This window comes from Larus michahellis, chromosome 4 (genome assembly GCF_964199755.1).
Source record: "Larus michahellis chromosome 4, bLarMic1.1, whole genome shotgun sequence".
NCBI lineage: Eukaryota > Metazoa > Chordata > Aves > Charadriiformes > Laridae > Larus > Larus michahellis.
The window spans coordinates 65,344,778-65,359,580 of record NC_133899.1 but is presented as its reverse complement, the minus strand read 5'-3'; the positions used below and the strand labels follow the sequence as shown (position 1 = coordinate 65,359,580).

General features: G+C 57.4%; 1 protein-coding gene and 1 long non-coding RNA gene across 6 annotated transcripts in view; both read left to right on the top strand.

Annotated features, from left to right (window-relative positions):
• Positions 1-14,803, top strand: part of LTBP2 (latent transforming growth factor beta binding protein 2) — a 99,669-nt gene that overhangs the window by 12,801 nt on the left and 72,065 nt on the right. For 3 of the 5 annotated variants that reach the window (XM_074585264.1, XM_074585262.1, XM_074585263.1), the window contains exon 1: positions 12,801-13,402. The exons of 1 other annotated variant lie outside the window; for it this stretch is intronic. In XM_074585264.1, the coding sequence (XP_074441365.1) occupies positions 12,948-13,402 (455 nt within the window). In that variant the 5' untranslated portion in view covers positions 12,801-12,947. Of the gene's footprint in view, positions 1-12,628; positions 13,403-14,803 lie in introns of those variants that run through there. One more of the 5 variants, XM_074585265.1, reaches the window with a different exon arrangement.
• On the top strand, positions 2,004-8,155 carry LOC141742598 (uncharacterized). Its single transcript, XR_012586758.1, has 3 exons — positions 2,004-2,084; positions 2,480-2,596; positions 7,024-8,155. It is a non-coding gene; the product is annotated as an uncharacterized LOC141742598 (long non-coding RNA).

Sequence of the window (14,803 nt, the reverse complement as noted above, 5' to 3'; positions counted from 1 at the left end):
AGGCTTTAACTCTGATGGGTGCAGAGGTTCAGCCTGATTCGGATCTACCCGTGGGAGGGGAAGGGTCCTTGGCTAGCCAAGGTGTTAACAAGCCAGAGGTGAGCATGGGTGATCAGGACGGCCACGGCTGCATTGCATAAATCAAGCTTAAAGTGCCAGAAGAAGCCTCCAGGGAGATGAAATGTCTAAGTGTCATCAGCTCTGCAGAGATAATGAGAACCAGAAAAGCACCGGGAGGTAAAATGGCACAGATCCGTGAAAACAGGCTTGTGGGCCTGGGATCCTCGTGGATCCGTACTGACTGTGGGGCCGGCAGAGGGGATGGCCGTGGGGGAGTCTGGTGTTTATGGAGGGGCTGTAGGGTTAATCCTCCTCAATCTCAGAAGCAATCAACTCTGAAAAAAAGAAAGTCTTTCTGCCAAATGATGTCCCCCGCCCCCTCCCTCCCCATGCTTCTTCAGTTGCTTTGAACAGAAAGCAAGAAATGGAGGGAAATGGCAAAGGCTGATCTGCTATTGCTGTGTTTGCACGGTCAGTGCGAGTGAGGGGGACACCCCTCTTTTGCTCTGGGCTTAGTGTCTTGAACATGGTCCTGTAACTTGGGGATTGAAGAAGCCCCTTGGGGACTGGAGCCAGAAGGTGCAGCCAAGAATGTTGTGCGGGTCTATGGGTGTCATGTCCCTGAGTGGCACCCCCAGCTTATCCAGTGGTGACCAAACCCATTTCAGCAAAGGTAGCCAATGGCCACCTGTGTTAGAGGTCAGATCAGAGTGAACAACGCTGAAGCAGGCTGCCCAGGGAGGCTATGGAGCCTCTGTCCTTGGAGGGGTCCAAAAACCCAACCGGGCATGGCCCTGAGCATCCTGGCCTGAGCAGGGGGACGGACAGGACCATCTCCAGAGGTCCCATCCCACGTCAACCAGTTTGTGACTGTATGGAAGAGTATCGGGGATGTTCTCTACTGCCAAGACCACCTGCCTACTTGGCCATGGCTGGGAACCTCATGCCTGTCTGAGGTGAGGACAGTAGGAGTCTGTTTCCTTCTCACCTCCACTGCGAAACCAGAGTGATGGGGCCCTTCACTGCTGCTTTGCCCGTGCTGCTCCCTGCAGGGCTGCGGCCGAGCCCTGCAGAGTAGGAGTGCTCCAAGGTGATGTTGGAAGCTACCTGAGCTGCTGCCTCCGGGCACTGCAGTGGTGAAGCTGCCTTGCTTCCACTTCTCCCTGAAGGAGGCAGGGCTGTAAAGCAACGTGGAAGTTTAGCACCAACAGCCACTTGGCCATCTTTGGCTTTAGGCCTGAACTGGTGGGGGCCAGGGCAGGTTTTTTTCACAAAATAGTGATGAAGTACCTGGTGGGGGTTTGTTTTTCTAGCTGCCTCCTTGCTAGTGCCCCAAAGGCTTGTGGTGAAGGGCAGATTTGGTCTTGCCGCTTGTACCTGCCTGTGCCCCAGGCACACTCCTTCCTCTGCCCGCAAAGGCTCCGCTCCCGGCCTCAGGAGAAGTTCTGTGCCGGCTGTGAGATCTCAGCCTGGATTAAGTGGCAAAGACAAATCCTCAGCTTTGAGAAGTGCACACTTGACCTTTGCCTCTGCGGAGTTACGCTCTCCCTCGGGAGGAAGTGTTGGCTCAGCCGCTGAACAAAGCGCTGGCTGTCATGAGCAGGACCTGCCTGCCTTGGGGAGGGAGGGCCTGGGGTGGGGGTCAGATTTATGCTCCAGAGGGGAGGAAGAGACAGCAGATCCACTGACCTGGAAGCTCAGAGGTGAACAGCTCAATTTACTGAGAAACGCAAAGCTGCGTTGCCTCCTCTGTTGGTAAAAATGCACCGTCTGGGACAGTCTGGGCAGATGGGCCCACTGGCACATCCAGATGCAAGAGGAAAACTTGCTTGGTGAGATACAAATGATGTTTTGAATCCCCTTTCCTTATTTTCCAACCTGTTCTCCTCTGTCATGTCTTGCAGTGCCTCTCACCCTGAATTGCTGCTAGCATCTTTGCAGGTTCTCCAGGTCCCATAGAAGAAGTATCCAGTAGCAAACTTGGCCCTAGCATGGATTTCAGACAATGTTAGATGTGCTCAGTGGTAGGTGCAGCTAAGTATGCTTGTTTTCCTTAAGCAGTGGCATGCGTACAGCTCTCACGTTAATTCAGACATTTTCTCCTACGGTATGCCCTTTGTTCTAAGTAATGTGGCTCACTCTAGTGCCAGAGGGCCCAGCAAGGATATGGGCAAACACAGAGTGGGCGTGCGGGGTGGTCTCTTTTGCACTTTGTACCTGAGGGCAGAAGCTAGATGGTTCATCTGAGATCGCAGAAGCAGCCTGCGTTCAGAGCCAGGACTGAACACGGGTCCCAGCGTCAGCACTGAGGGGCAGTGCCCTGGCCCCATTGTCATGGGCTCTGTTTAGAAGTTGTCAGGTCTCTCTGTGCTGATGCTCTTCCATACATTCACCTAAGTCAGGTTGCTCTTATTCCTAGGAATTTTGGGGAGCTCTGCAGCCTCGGCACCAGGCTTTTGAAACAGATACATAAGGATGAAGAATCTGGCCGAGTGCAAAGCGCTATAGAAATGCATTTGCATCTCCATTGCTGCAGGTACAGTGTTTGAAGGGTTGGTGCTCCCCTGACCTTCACACCTCGTCCCTCCCCAGCCTCCTCCATTGAAGTGCTCTGAGCTTGGAACTACTTTGAATTAGTGCCTCTAAAGAGGTAGTTCAATATCACTGAGGGCACGTGGGTTAGAGAGGAAGAGATTCACTCAGGTGGAGCTGATGAAAGAATCCAGGTCTGCCCAAGCCTTCAAAGGGCTGTAAAATAGGTATAAATACATTTATAGTCTACCGCATTGCAGAGAAGTGAAGAGACTGATTCAGCTTGAAAGACGGGTCTCCTTTTGTGCCACCTTTGCCTATTCCTGTAGATATTTGTACGGTGCTCAGCCACTGGGTTAGCAGAGTGGTCCCTCTTTCAGGGGTGATGAGAGCATAGCATGGCAGTCAGTACTGCAGGACAGGAACGTGTCCTTCACCTGCAGGTGGATGGGCGAAATGGAAAGAGATGAGGAGACCCTACAAGCTGCCAGCCAGGCTATTGTGGGGTGAGAATGAGGGGAGGAGCAGTTTTGAAGAGCACGTCTGTACCTAGCATCACTTTGCTTCACTATCGGGAGAAGGATTATTAATCAGCTGCTGTGAACTTAGACCTAGGCCATCTGAAGGTCTGGTGGGAAGCAACCATTCCGCAAGCTGGGGGCAGAGCTGCCTCCTGTTCCATCAGCTTTACAGGTCTTCTGTGCCTCTTGCCTCTGTGTCGCTCACACCCTGAAGCATCAGCTGTGTTTCTGTTGGCGAGGGATGTCTGGGAAGAGACCAAAATCAGAGTATGTTACTGAACGCTTGCGTGGGAGGTCTGTTGTTAGCACGGGTGTGAGAGCTGCACATCTGAGAAACTAATATGATGAGAGGGGCTGTGCACGTGAAACAGCTCAGGGCAGTGGGCCATGTTCCTCCTTCAGATCTGCTTGGTGCTGACAAACCCATTAGTGGCAGCTTGATGCTGCTGCTGATCAGGATTTTGCTGAGAGCAGAAGCCCTGGAGGCTGTTGGCGGCTGAGCTTTGCACAGGACTGAGCTGATGGAGTGAGTTCTTTCTCCCCCCACCTCCAGCGCATATGGTGCAGATTCCCAACCAATTTTCTGAGCAGGCGGTGTTTCTGGGAGATGTTTGGCTGAAGTCTAGGCTCGGTGCAGCTGCGTCAGCGGGTTCTGGGGTGGGAAGGGCACTGGATTTCACTTCCCCGTTTCCCTCCTAGAGCCTTGCTGACACGGCTTCCTGGACCACTAGTGCCAGGAAGAGGCAGTTCAGTTTCTGGGGTGTGTGCGTGTGTTTGTGGGGCTCGGCCTGGCCTGCACGGGGCGTGAGAAGGGCACCGAACCATCCTTCCAGCCCAGCTGCTTCCTCCACTAAAGCATCGAGACAGAGTCCCTGCCATACCCAGACTGTTTGGAAACATGTTGATAAACTTCCAAATGTCTATTTTACAATCCAGATGTGCTAGCCTTGGCTGTAAACCCTCATCTGAAGAACAGGTGTGCTATAATGTTTCTAGCAGTGGCCCCAAAGCCAGCTGGAGGCTTGAGCTGAGCAGGGGCCATGGGGCTGGTGCCATATAGGATATGGATACCGGGGCAGGGACAGGTGAGGCAGAGAGCTGTAGGTCAGCCGTAGTTCATGGCAACCTGCAGTCAGACTGTGAGGGAAGAAAGGGACATGCTAGAATATTCTTCAACCCCCAGTCTCTTCTCAGCAGCACTGGAGCTGTCTCAGGAGAGGCTGCCCTAGTTGTGTGGGCAACCTGGATGCATCCATGGGCTGCATCAGCCTTGGTTGGATCTGTCCTGGTGAGGAAGCATGGGGCTAGAGCTGGCCACCAGCCTCTGTGGTATTTTCTGTGGTTTGCCTCAACCTCTCCAGCAGCTCTGTGGTCCAGGAGGCACCATGGGTCACAGTAGCTCCCCACCAGCATTGCCAGGGAAAATGAAATAGGGCAGCTGCTTCCTTGGGCCAAACTTCACATGTGCCTTTGGTCTGAAAAGCGGGTGCCCCCCCTGGGCTGGGGAAGGTGTCCTGCTGCTGGCCTGGATCTGGCTCCTGAAAAGGGGAAAAGCACAGACCTAGTGGGAGGGCAGGCAGCAGCAGCAGGATGCCAAAGAGGGCACCAGCCCTCGGCTGCAGAGGAGACAGCCAGCCCTGAGTGCAGGCTGGCAGGAAGACTATAGATGGCAGGGATGAGGCAGGGTGCAAAGTGCTGATACCATGCTGCCTTAGCTACTCATGGTGCCTGCAGGCTCAGAGGTGAGACACACTGCTGGCCTATCCTGCCCCTTCTACTCCCCCAACCTGCTCTCACGTAGGATTTTAGCTCCACTGGTACCCCTGGGTGATTTGTGTAGCCTAAAGGCTTTGTCAGTGATGTTCATACCCTCCAGAGCCCCGGTAGAGATGGCCAAGCTTGCAGGAAAGCAGAGCCTGCCTGAGAGCAGCAAGCAACATGCCATAGGGGCAGCAAGGCAGAGGTAACTCAGGCCACGGGCAGTGCTGAGGAAAGCCAAGGGCTGTATCAGTCCCATCCCCTCACAGAACAGGAGACCAAAGTGGCATTGAGAGGGGGCGCCCACAGTCAGCACTTTCTGCTGCACCTGGGGTGGCCCTGGCTGTGCTCTGTGCCCAGCCAGGAGCCTTCAGCATCCCCTTGACCCTTCTGGTGGTCATAAGGCAAGCTGTTGCTGTTGCTTCATTTTCCTCTGCTCACAGATTGCACTCCTGGCTTGTGCAAGTACCTTTCCTGCTCCACATCCCTCCCTGCCTGCCTTCCTCCTGCTCATCTGCGGCAGGAATTGCCTGTAGATCAGCTTAGCTCACACAGCCTCGGAGCAGGAGGTTATGGCCTGATGCTGCTGCGGGGATGTTCCCCAGGGGCATCGGAGCTCCCTACCTCCTTCAGCCATGGCACCCTCCAGGACATGCTTCCCTTGGCTCCGGGATGCACAGGGCCAGGCTGTGGGAGGGAGGAAGGAGAAGGTCTCTCCCATGTCCGCAGTGCCAGCTGCCTTCTCGGCTGCCACCCCTGCCGTCAGGGCTTGCCAGCCTCAAGAGAGTGCAGGCAGCCACCCGGGCTGTTGGCACTGCTGCGCGTTTGAGCTGTGTGGGGCTGCCTTGCCTGCTCAGCCCGGCTGAGAGGGGAAGGGGAGAGGGAGGGAAGGCAGAAGCATGGCCTGAATGTGTGTGCAAGAGCTCAGCACGGAGGCAGAGTTAATCATCGGCAGAGAGGGCAGGCTTATACCATCTCTGCTTCTGCCCTGAGGTCCAAACATAGTTCTGGGAGAGGCAGGAAAATCATGAGTGCCATGTCTGTAATCCTGTCACGGAGTTTTTGTTTTGTGCCTGGCGTGGCCCCTGTCTGGGTGGGAAGCGGATGCTTCCCCATCCCAAGCCCCTTGCTCTTCTGAGAAGATGACAGCTTGATCCGACGCAGCATGGAAAGGGGCTTTGCTCATCTTCTTTGCTTTGCCCTGCATTTATTTCCTTGTCAAGCTCTCATTCCTCGTTATTCTTATTTAAGGCTCCGGGTGTGCCACACCTATGTGTAGAGTGGGTGACAGCAGAGTCAGCGTGGCAACTGCTGGGGGAGACTTCTGGAGCTGTGATGTCACTGCAGAGCTGGATTCCCAGCCTATGAAGTCATAGCTGGGAAACTGGGTACTCAGCCTAATCCCAATAATTGCCCAATGGGACTGTAAAGTGTCAATGAACTAGTCTATTGCTTGGTGACTGACTACTTTAGCTCTAACACACGCCACCTAATAATTGCCACTTTTTGCAGTTCCCTAAGATTCACTTATTAATAAGCTATTAAACATGCACTTGAAATCACTGCGTTGTAATGAGCTGAGATCACTGCTCACACAGCCATTCTAGCGCCCAAACTGGTAGGAAAGCACCTAAAATCCTGTGATTGGGAGCGAGCCTGCAATTTCAGGATGGCAGAGTAACCAAACTAAAATACAGATATAATATCAGTTCCACTGATCATTCCCATTTCAGGATCTCTGTGGCCATCATCAGTTTTCCCCTGACTTCCAAAGCTGATGGGCTGAGGGACTTCCAGTCCAAGTTCCCTGTGCTCTGGGCAGCCAAGATGAGGGTCTTAAGGAAGGAACCGCAATTTGAAGGAAATGAGAGTCGTCACTTTTTAGGAAAATTGCTTTGGAATCAGAAGCAGGAATGAAGTAACTTTAATCCCAAACACTCAGTAGAATTCAAAGTTTGATTCAGGTCTGTTTTCTTCTGGTCTTTTTGTTGTTTAAAATAATGCAATGGAAATGTGGTGCTTTGGGGAGAAGTTCAGTGTGGGAGGAATTTCTCAGGAAGAGGTTCTTCGGCACAATCTGGGGATTGCCTGGTTTCTTCTGTCCTTGCCATCAGATTATCTTGCTCGGATCTTTATATTTCCTCTTCTCCAGGTTGCAGGCTCCTTGGGAAGTGCTGCCTGTGAAGTGGTACCGGACATCAGGAAGGGAGACTTTCCACTGAGGAGAGCATTCCACTGAGGATACGCTCCCTGCGTATCCTCAAGCTGTTGCTCCTGCGTCCCTGTTCCCTTCCAGTCTGCAACAAGCTGATGTTTGATGGCTGATGCAGAAAAAGCCTCCTGGCGTTACGATTCCAGTGAAAAGGGGAAAGAGAAGGCTATGGAAATTCACACTATCGGGGCCTTTTCCACACTCTTCTCAACAGTGCCCTGACCACATGGGGAGCGTTCCCTGTTCATGGGTCACAGCCCTTAAAAATGGCAAGAGGTTCTGCTTCCTTCTTTCCTTTCCTCCCTTAGTGAGGACAGCTGACTAATGAGCGCTCCAGTTGAAGCCCCTCATCAGGCTGATGTCCTGAGCAGGCTTGCTCCTGCAGGGAAAGCGTGATGGAATGGGTTTCCTGGTCAGGGCAGCCTCTGTGCTCCTGGGGGACACTCAGGCATTCCTGGTTTCCAGGCCCCTCTCCCTGCCACGTGCGGTTCCAGCCGCAGGTATGGAAGAAGCAGAGAGGCCAGGACAGCCTCCTGGGGAGAGGGGAGATTGCAGTTGGATCATTGCAAACAGGACTTCATTAATTATAAATGGACAGGTTCCCCTGAGCTGCTGTAGCTCTGCATGAGTCACATTGTAGCTGAGATTTTTTTTTTTTCTCTCTCCTGGAGAGTTGCTGAAGGGGCTTGAAATAGTGTGATGGATAAATAAGGAACCAGCTGTGCTCTGCAGCCAGCCCCACCAGAGCCTTTCTGCAGCAGTAGCCCACAGCAACCTCCGCTCGGCCTCACTCTGCACTCCCGTCCCTCGGGTTCTGCCATCTGGTCCTGCTCTCCAGGTTTCTTCTTCCTAGCGGCATGTTTTTGTCTCCTGTTGTAACCTCCTTTCCAGCGTGTGGTCTCAGACCTTGGTAATGCATAGACATGTATTTGGACAACAACACGCCCAAGGAGTCCAGTTGTGGGACACCCACTTGGCTGGTCCGTGCCTCCCTCCTCCGTCTCAGAGATGGTGCTGGTTAAATGAAAGCAGAAGGAACAATAAAACCAGCAAACATTGGCTTTCGACTAGGAGCTGCTGGACAGTTTCTCTTCTATTTTCTGACAACAAACTGTCACTTACACGGTTCTCAGCTGCCTGCTGGCCGCTGCCTCATGGGCAGAGGCTGGGAGGTACCCCAAGGCTCTGAGGGACACACCAAGAATGGGTGGAGGTGGCTGGAGGGCCAGGGTGTGTGTCTGGCTGGAGTGGCTCATCTGCCTTGTGGGAACGTCTCCTTCCCTGGGTGCCGTAAGCATGAGTGTGCTGAGCCGCGTGTATCTCGTGGCAAAGCTAAGGGCTGGGAATGGGGTCCGTGGAGGATTTGCTGGTTGTATTCACAAATTCAGAAGCTTCTTTTCCTGCCTCTCTGATGCCCGTGGTTACAGAGGTCCTCTCCAGAGGTCTCTCTGCACTGCTGCCTCGAAGTTGTTTCTCCATCCAGCTCCCTAGGGCTGCCATGTCCTCCCTCATAGTGTAAGATGGCTCTTTTCAGAGAAGCTGTGACTTGTGCCTCTGAAAGGCTGGCCTTGCACCCTCATTTTTAAGCTGGTGGGGCTGGCCAGCCTTCCCTCGCCCTTCAGCCCTGCGTGGGGGGAGCGCTCCTTCTTCCTCTGTGGGAGCTGCAGGCGGCTCCTGAATCCATGGAATGTGTCCCATCTGCAGCGCGTTAGGGGTCTGCTCACAGCGGAGGAAGAAGCACATGTGGGTTGTGAACCCTTCTGAAGAGGAAGAAAAGGGGCTAATTAATCTAAGGGATATAGTGCCAGGAGATACATCTGGGGGCCAACTGGCCCTTGAAGCATGGCTCCCAGGTGCTACCCTCCCGAGGGGTTAGTGCAGAGGTGGTGTGGACACAATGGGTAGGGGAATGAGGGGTCCTAGTGCAGAGGGACCCCCATCAGCGCAGTCCTGAAGACCTTGCTTCTCCCTGTCCTTCAAGAGGGCTCAAGGAGACCTGACTCATCTCTCCAGGGCACAGCCCACCTTGACCCCTCTGCCTCTGGCCCCATGGCTTTGATCCTCAGCTGCTCAAGCGCTCCTCCTCCTCTGCTGTAGCAATGGCAGGTGAGAAGGGCCATGCTGTCCGCACAGTCCATCCTTGCTCCTCTCCTCGGCAGGGTCTGAGGAGCCCCTTGCTTTCTGTGCTGGCTTCCAGGTCTGCCTCGTTCACCTCAGTGCCCTGGCCCTGGAAAGCGTAGACGTGGAGAGGTGGTGCAGCTGCGTCTGCCCTCAGTCTCTCCTCTGGTGCCATCTCTGCTGCCTAGAAGCTTGTCTGGTGTATTAAGGGGAAGTGAAAACCCCAAAGAGCACTTTGAGCTGCCCACCTGCAGCTCTCCCCCCTCCACCAGAGGAGCCCTGTGCTCCCCGCTGCCAGGGGCTGGCCTGTCGAACCCTGCTCACCGGCTTTCTGCCCGATCCTCTCTCCGCTCCTGATCTCTCTTCCCATGCCTGGGTTTGATCTTGGTGGCGAGCAGCCCGGCCATCCGAACTCTGCCTGCGCGAGTTCCTGAGGAATGAGGTATTTCATGTTTGCCCGCTGAGCCCCTGCCGAGCAGCACGCTGATGCTCAACCCGCACTGCAACTCCCTTGTGCTTCCTCATTTTCAGTGGGTTCCCTTTCAGGGATGGCTGTATATGAAGCGAGCCATGGGGCGGGGAGGCAGCGAGCCAGTGCCCGGCACCTGCACATCACCCACCTGCACCGGGGATGCAGTCACTCCCTTCCCCAAGCACCTGAGCCTGCGTCCCCCGTGCCAGGTGTCCACGGGGCTGGGGCTCGCTGCTGCCCTTGGCTGGACCCTGCTCTGTCAAAGCGCTTACGGCGCCGGCACGTCCCTACAAAAGTAAACGAGCGTTTGCATGTGTGAGGCTGGAAGGAGCTCGGTGTCCAGCTCTGGGGGGGTGTTAGTGTACACACGGAGTAAAGCTGATTTGAGGAGGGATGCCAGCTCCCTGCGCCGGGCTCCGCTACAGCCAGGGGCGGCTGCGAGAGTTACTGGAGAGACGTCAATGGCTTCGTTGTGTTTGCACATCTCATTCCCCAGCCCTGTCGGGGAGGCACAGACTCCAGGAGCCCTGCAGCCATCAGGGCCTCCAGCGCAGGCTTCTGTGGAGGTGCGATCCCCTGGGGATGCCACAAGTCTCCTTCTTCCCCAGGGTGACCCAGTGCCTCCGGGGAGCAGGAATCCACTTGCACCCCAACTGAGCCTGCTCTGGGGTTGCCTGCTCTAGCTTCGAGCACTGCCCGGGCTCTCAGCTGCTTTGTTTATGGCTTTGTTTATGGTGTTGATAATTTTCTCGTGTCAGGTTTAGGCACAAGCATTCTTTCCACTGCTCCATAAGAAAGTAATTAGGTGAGGATAGAAAGGACATTCCTCTTCCTCAGAACAAAGAAACAAGCCACGGCTGTTATCGGGCACTGCTCACGGCATCCAGGGCCATGCAAGCTCCTGCCCAAGTGCTGGCTCTGCCCTGCCGGGGCAGGCAGGCGAGCTGATGGCGTCCCAGGAAGTGCCAAAGCACCCGCTGGTATTTCCTCTGATGCCGCTGCTCTGTAAGCCCACTGCCAGCGCCAAGGTCAAAGCCTGAACCCACTCAGCCCTGTCACTCCTGTCAAACTTGCTTACCTGCCAAGTGACCTCCCCTCTCCCTAGCTTGCCAGGGACCTGGCCACAAGGGATGTGCTGGGGTCCTGCTGTGCTCCAGACCTAGTGTGCTTTTGGGAGATTCATTCCCTGTGCTTCCACTCTTTTCCTGGCTCCTCCACACCCCGGAGGGCAGGCAGCAGTGCTCCCATCCCAGGAAGGGGATTGCTGTGCTCCGAGAAGGAGTAAAAGGTGAGGGGCAATGGGAAGAAGGGAGCTGGAGCCACTGGTTTCAACTGGGAGAAGCTTTAGGAGCACAACTGCTGGAGGCCACAGAGGAGGCACTGGGGGAGCCGTACCCCTCTGCTATGAACCTATTGGGAAGCAGACGGCTTGGTGAGGGCCAGGGGAGGCAGCACCTACAGTGGGAGAGGCTGGAGGCAGAGGAATGTCAGTGGGACAGGGTGCTGAAAGGGGCTTGGGGAGCAGCGGGCACAGTAAGATAGCCAGTGCTCTATGTTGCAGGCTCCACCCCCCCCCCAATACCCCCCATCAAAAGGGACAAAAGAAATTAGATGAATTCACGGGCTGATACGACAATTTGCCTTTTAAACCCAGTGGCTGAGCTGGAGCACCTGGCTGAAGGAGCCCCTACCCAGTGGGATTCTGGAAGGTGTGAGGGTGCACCCAAAGGATCGCTGTGTGTGCACACAGAGTATCTCCTGTTCTCCCACAGGCATCCAGACACAGCGCTCAGGGTCGGGATGTCCAGTGATGTGGACCTTTCATCCGCCTGTGTTTGGTATGACAAAAAGGGGTTGATACGTGTTACTGGCCACAGGTCCCACTGCAGGGACACACACCAGCAAGCATTTCCTTCTCATGAGCACCTATGGTGCCCTCCTCTGCCTCCTTGTGCCCAGAGATGCAGTGAGAGGTCTTTCGCCACCCACCAAGTTCACAGCCACCACTGTGGGCCAGAATGAGCCCACCCCAAATATGGCGTGTTGCTGGGCCAGGAATGAGCCTGCACTCCTCTGGGAGGATTCTCTCCCTGCCTGAGATGGCCAAGGGCAGCAGAGAGCAGCAGAGATGTGGCAGAGGACAAGGCCAAGCTGATGTGTGTAGTTGAAAAGGGACTTCTGCCCCCCTTTTCCCTCCTGTCACTCTTCCCTCAGTCCTTCTTGGCGCATATAAAGCTGTCATTTCAAGACATCCCTTGACCTCCAGGTGCTCATGGGGGAGGGAGGGACATCTGCTCTAAGCTGGTGGGATATGTCTCCTGGAAGATCTCTCTTAGCTGGAGGACCTGGAGCTTTTAGGTGGGTCCTTTTCTAGCCTGCGTCTATACAAGTAAGAGTATAAAGCCCTGAGCTGGATTTGAGGAGACCTGAGAGCTCCAAAGCCAGGATGGGATGGCAAATAAAGCTCTCCCCATTGCCATGCCTTTCTCCTGGCAGATGCGATCAAGACCAGCAAGAGGGCTGATGCTGCCAATGCAGCTCCAGAAGTCCCCAGCTGCTGGGGGGCGACGGTGTATTCCTCCGGCATCCGTGTCCCCTGCTCCGTGCACCCCACACCCGGGCTGCTCTTCCTTCCCCGAGCGCTTCCAGCTGGAGCGGGAGCCGGCGGCTCGCTGCGGGCCGGGCGGCGGGGAGGGCTCCGGGGGCCGCCCGCCGGCTGCCGGGCAGGCGGCGGACGGGTCTCCCCGGCCAGGCAGGGGTTAAGGCTTCTCTGTTGTAGTTTGTTTCCCTTTGCCAAAGTGGGTGTTGCTGGAATGTCTCCTCTCCTAAGGAGGGGGGCCGAGCCGTGTCCTCTGGAGAGGGGGGGATGTCAGCATCAAAAAGACACAAAAGGGGGAGGTTTCCAAAAATAAAACCCTCCATCCCCTCCAGGCGCTGCCAGTGCCAGAGGCAGGCGCGAAGGTGCTCGGAGCTGCCTGCGGAGCGCAGGAGCTCGCTGGCAGCCCGGCGAGCGGGGCCGGACGCCTTCCACCTCCTCCTCCTCCTCCTTCTCCTTGCGGGGGCCGCTCGGCAGCCCGCGCCCCTGCCTCAGCCCCGCTGTCTGCGCCCCCGGCCCCGGCGGGCGGCAGGTCCCGGCGGAGCCCCGGCGCGGGATGGGGCGGTGAGCGGAGGGCGGAGAGCCGGCGGTCCCCGCTGCCCCGCGCCCGCCGCAGGATGCCAGCCGGGCGCTGAGCGCTCCCCGACGCCCGTCTCTCCCCCGCCGCCGGCCGCCACCATGCGGGGCGCCGCCGCCAGCCTCCTCCCGCTCACCTTTGCCGTCCTCCTCGGCTTCGCTGGCTGTCGGCCGGACTCCGCGGCCAGGCTGGAGCCGGGGAGCGGGGGGGCGGCGCGGCCGCGGGGCCGGGGGGCTGCCCTGGGGGCGGCGGGCACGGCTCACAGCCTGTCCCCGCCGCCCAGACCCCCCCCGCCGGCACGGCCCCTCCCCGCCGCCCTCCACGTGGACCGCGGCTCCGCGGCTGCCGCCGGGAGCCCGAGCGGCGGCGACGGCCGGAGGCAGCGTCCCGACCACGGGCTGTCGGCGGCCCGGGGTCAGGCGGGTGATACCGGGCTCGGTCCCGGCCCGGGGCAGAGGAACAGGCTGGACCCCTCCCGCCAGCGGCAGGGCAGCGGGATGAAAGCCCGGGTCGTGCCCCGGGCGAAGGAGCCAAGCGGCAGAGCGAGGATGGCGGGGTAAGTGCTGCGGCCGGGGCAACCTTGCTGGGGGGGGGCCGCAGCGGGAGCCCCGGTGGTCCCGGCGCCGAGGAGCCTCAGGGCGGAGGGGCCAGGTCCCGTCCTGAGCCCCGTGCTGCATCCCGGTGCATCCCTCCTTCCATCCCCACGGGCGCTCCGGGCGCTGCCCCGTCCCCCGCGGGATGCCCGGGGCAGTCACAAGGGGTGATGTGTGGGGGGCTTGGGCTGTGCTGCGCCTCGGCTGGCTCTGGCACCGGGCCCGGGCCCCGGAGCAGAGCAGGAGCCCGCTCGGTGCTCGCTCTCGTGCCGTCTGTCTGTCCCACACGTGTGGCAGGCGATCGCGCTGCTCTCGCCCTCACGATCCGTCGTGCGTGTGTGTCTGTGTGCAGGCAGAACGGCGTGCTGCCGGCTGCCCATCGCGTGGGGACGTGTGGCTTAGGAGCGTGCTGGATGTGATGCCCTTCTGGTGACACATCGGGGCTTCGGCAGGTCAGACAGCTGCGCGGCGCAGCGGGCGGCCGATGTTCGACTGCCGCTCCCTGGGGCTGCCTACGGCCATCCCAGAAGGCGTGTGGGCTGGGGGGCTGCCGGGGGGCAGGCAGAGCGGCCATGGTATGTGCGTGGCGGGAGAGGCTGGAGGGGCTCGCTTGGCTCTGCGGGATGGAGCCTGGCTGCTGCCGCTCTTGCTGCAGGTACCTGGCCTCTTGGCTCCTTCCTCCCATAATGGGCCCCTTGTAAGCACTCGGCGCGGCAGCTTCCCATGGCTTCAGCTGGCTCAGCCAGGGGAGGCTTCCTATGACTTGCCTGCCAGGGCCGCTTCCAGCTCCAGTCTCTGGCTGCAGCCCTGTGGAGGTGGAGGGGAGATCGTATGGCAAGGCCAGCTGCTCCGCTGCGAGGGGAGCCTGCGAGCGGGACGTCTGGCGCAGCGCTGACGTAGCCTTCGGCCCCGGGCCCCCTCCTCTCCAGTTCCCTCTCTGATGCCCGTGGCTAATGGCTCTCGTGATGAGCTCCTTTGCCAGCTGGGAAGGGCTACCAAAGCTGTTGTGTGGGCAGTTTCTCTGACCCGTGTGTGCCTGCTCTCCGTGCCGGGGGAACACAGAGGGCAGGCTCTGGGCTTATTGCCCTCTGACATGGGCAGAAACTTCTGCTAACATCAGGTGGTGAGCTTCACTAAAATACAAAAGGCATCTTAATCCCTGAGGTTTCTCTCTCACATACTTGCCTCCCTGCAAAATTTAAAGACAGAGGTGTCCCTTCTGTGTAGTTTTCCTACAAGAAATCTGCAGAAGTAGTAAACCCAAACTTGTTCTTCTTCCCATTATGAGTCTTGGGAAGATCCAGTTCTGCTCAGTCAGGTTTGAGCTTTTGGGGTTAGGAGGATTTTACCCTTTTTGCAGTTGG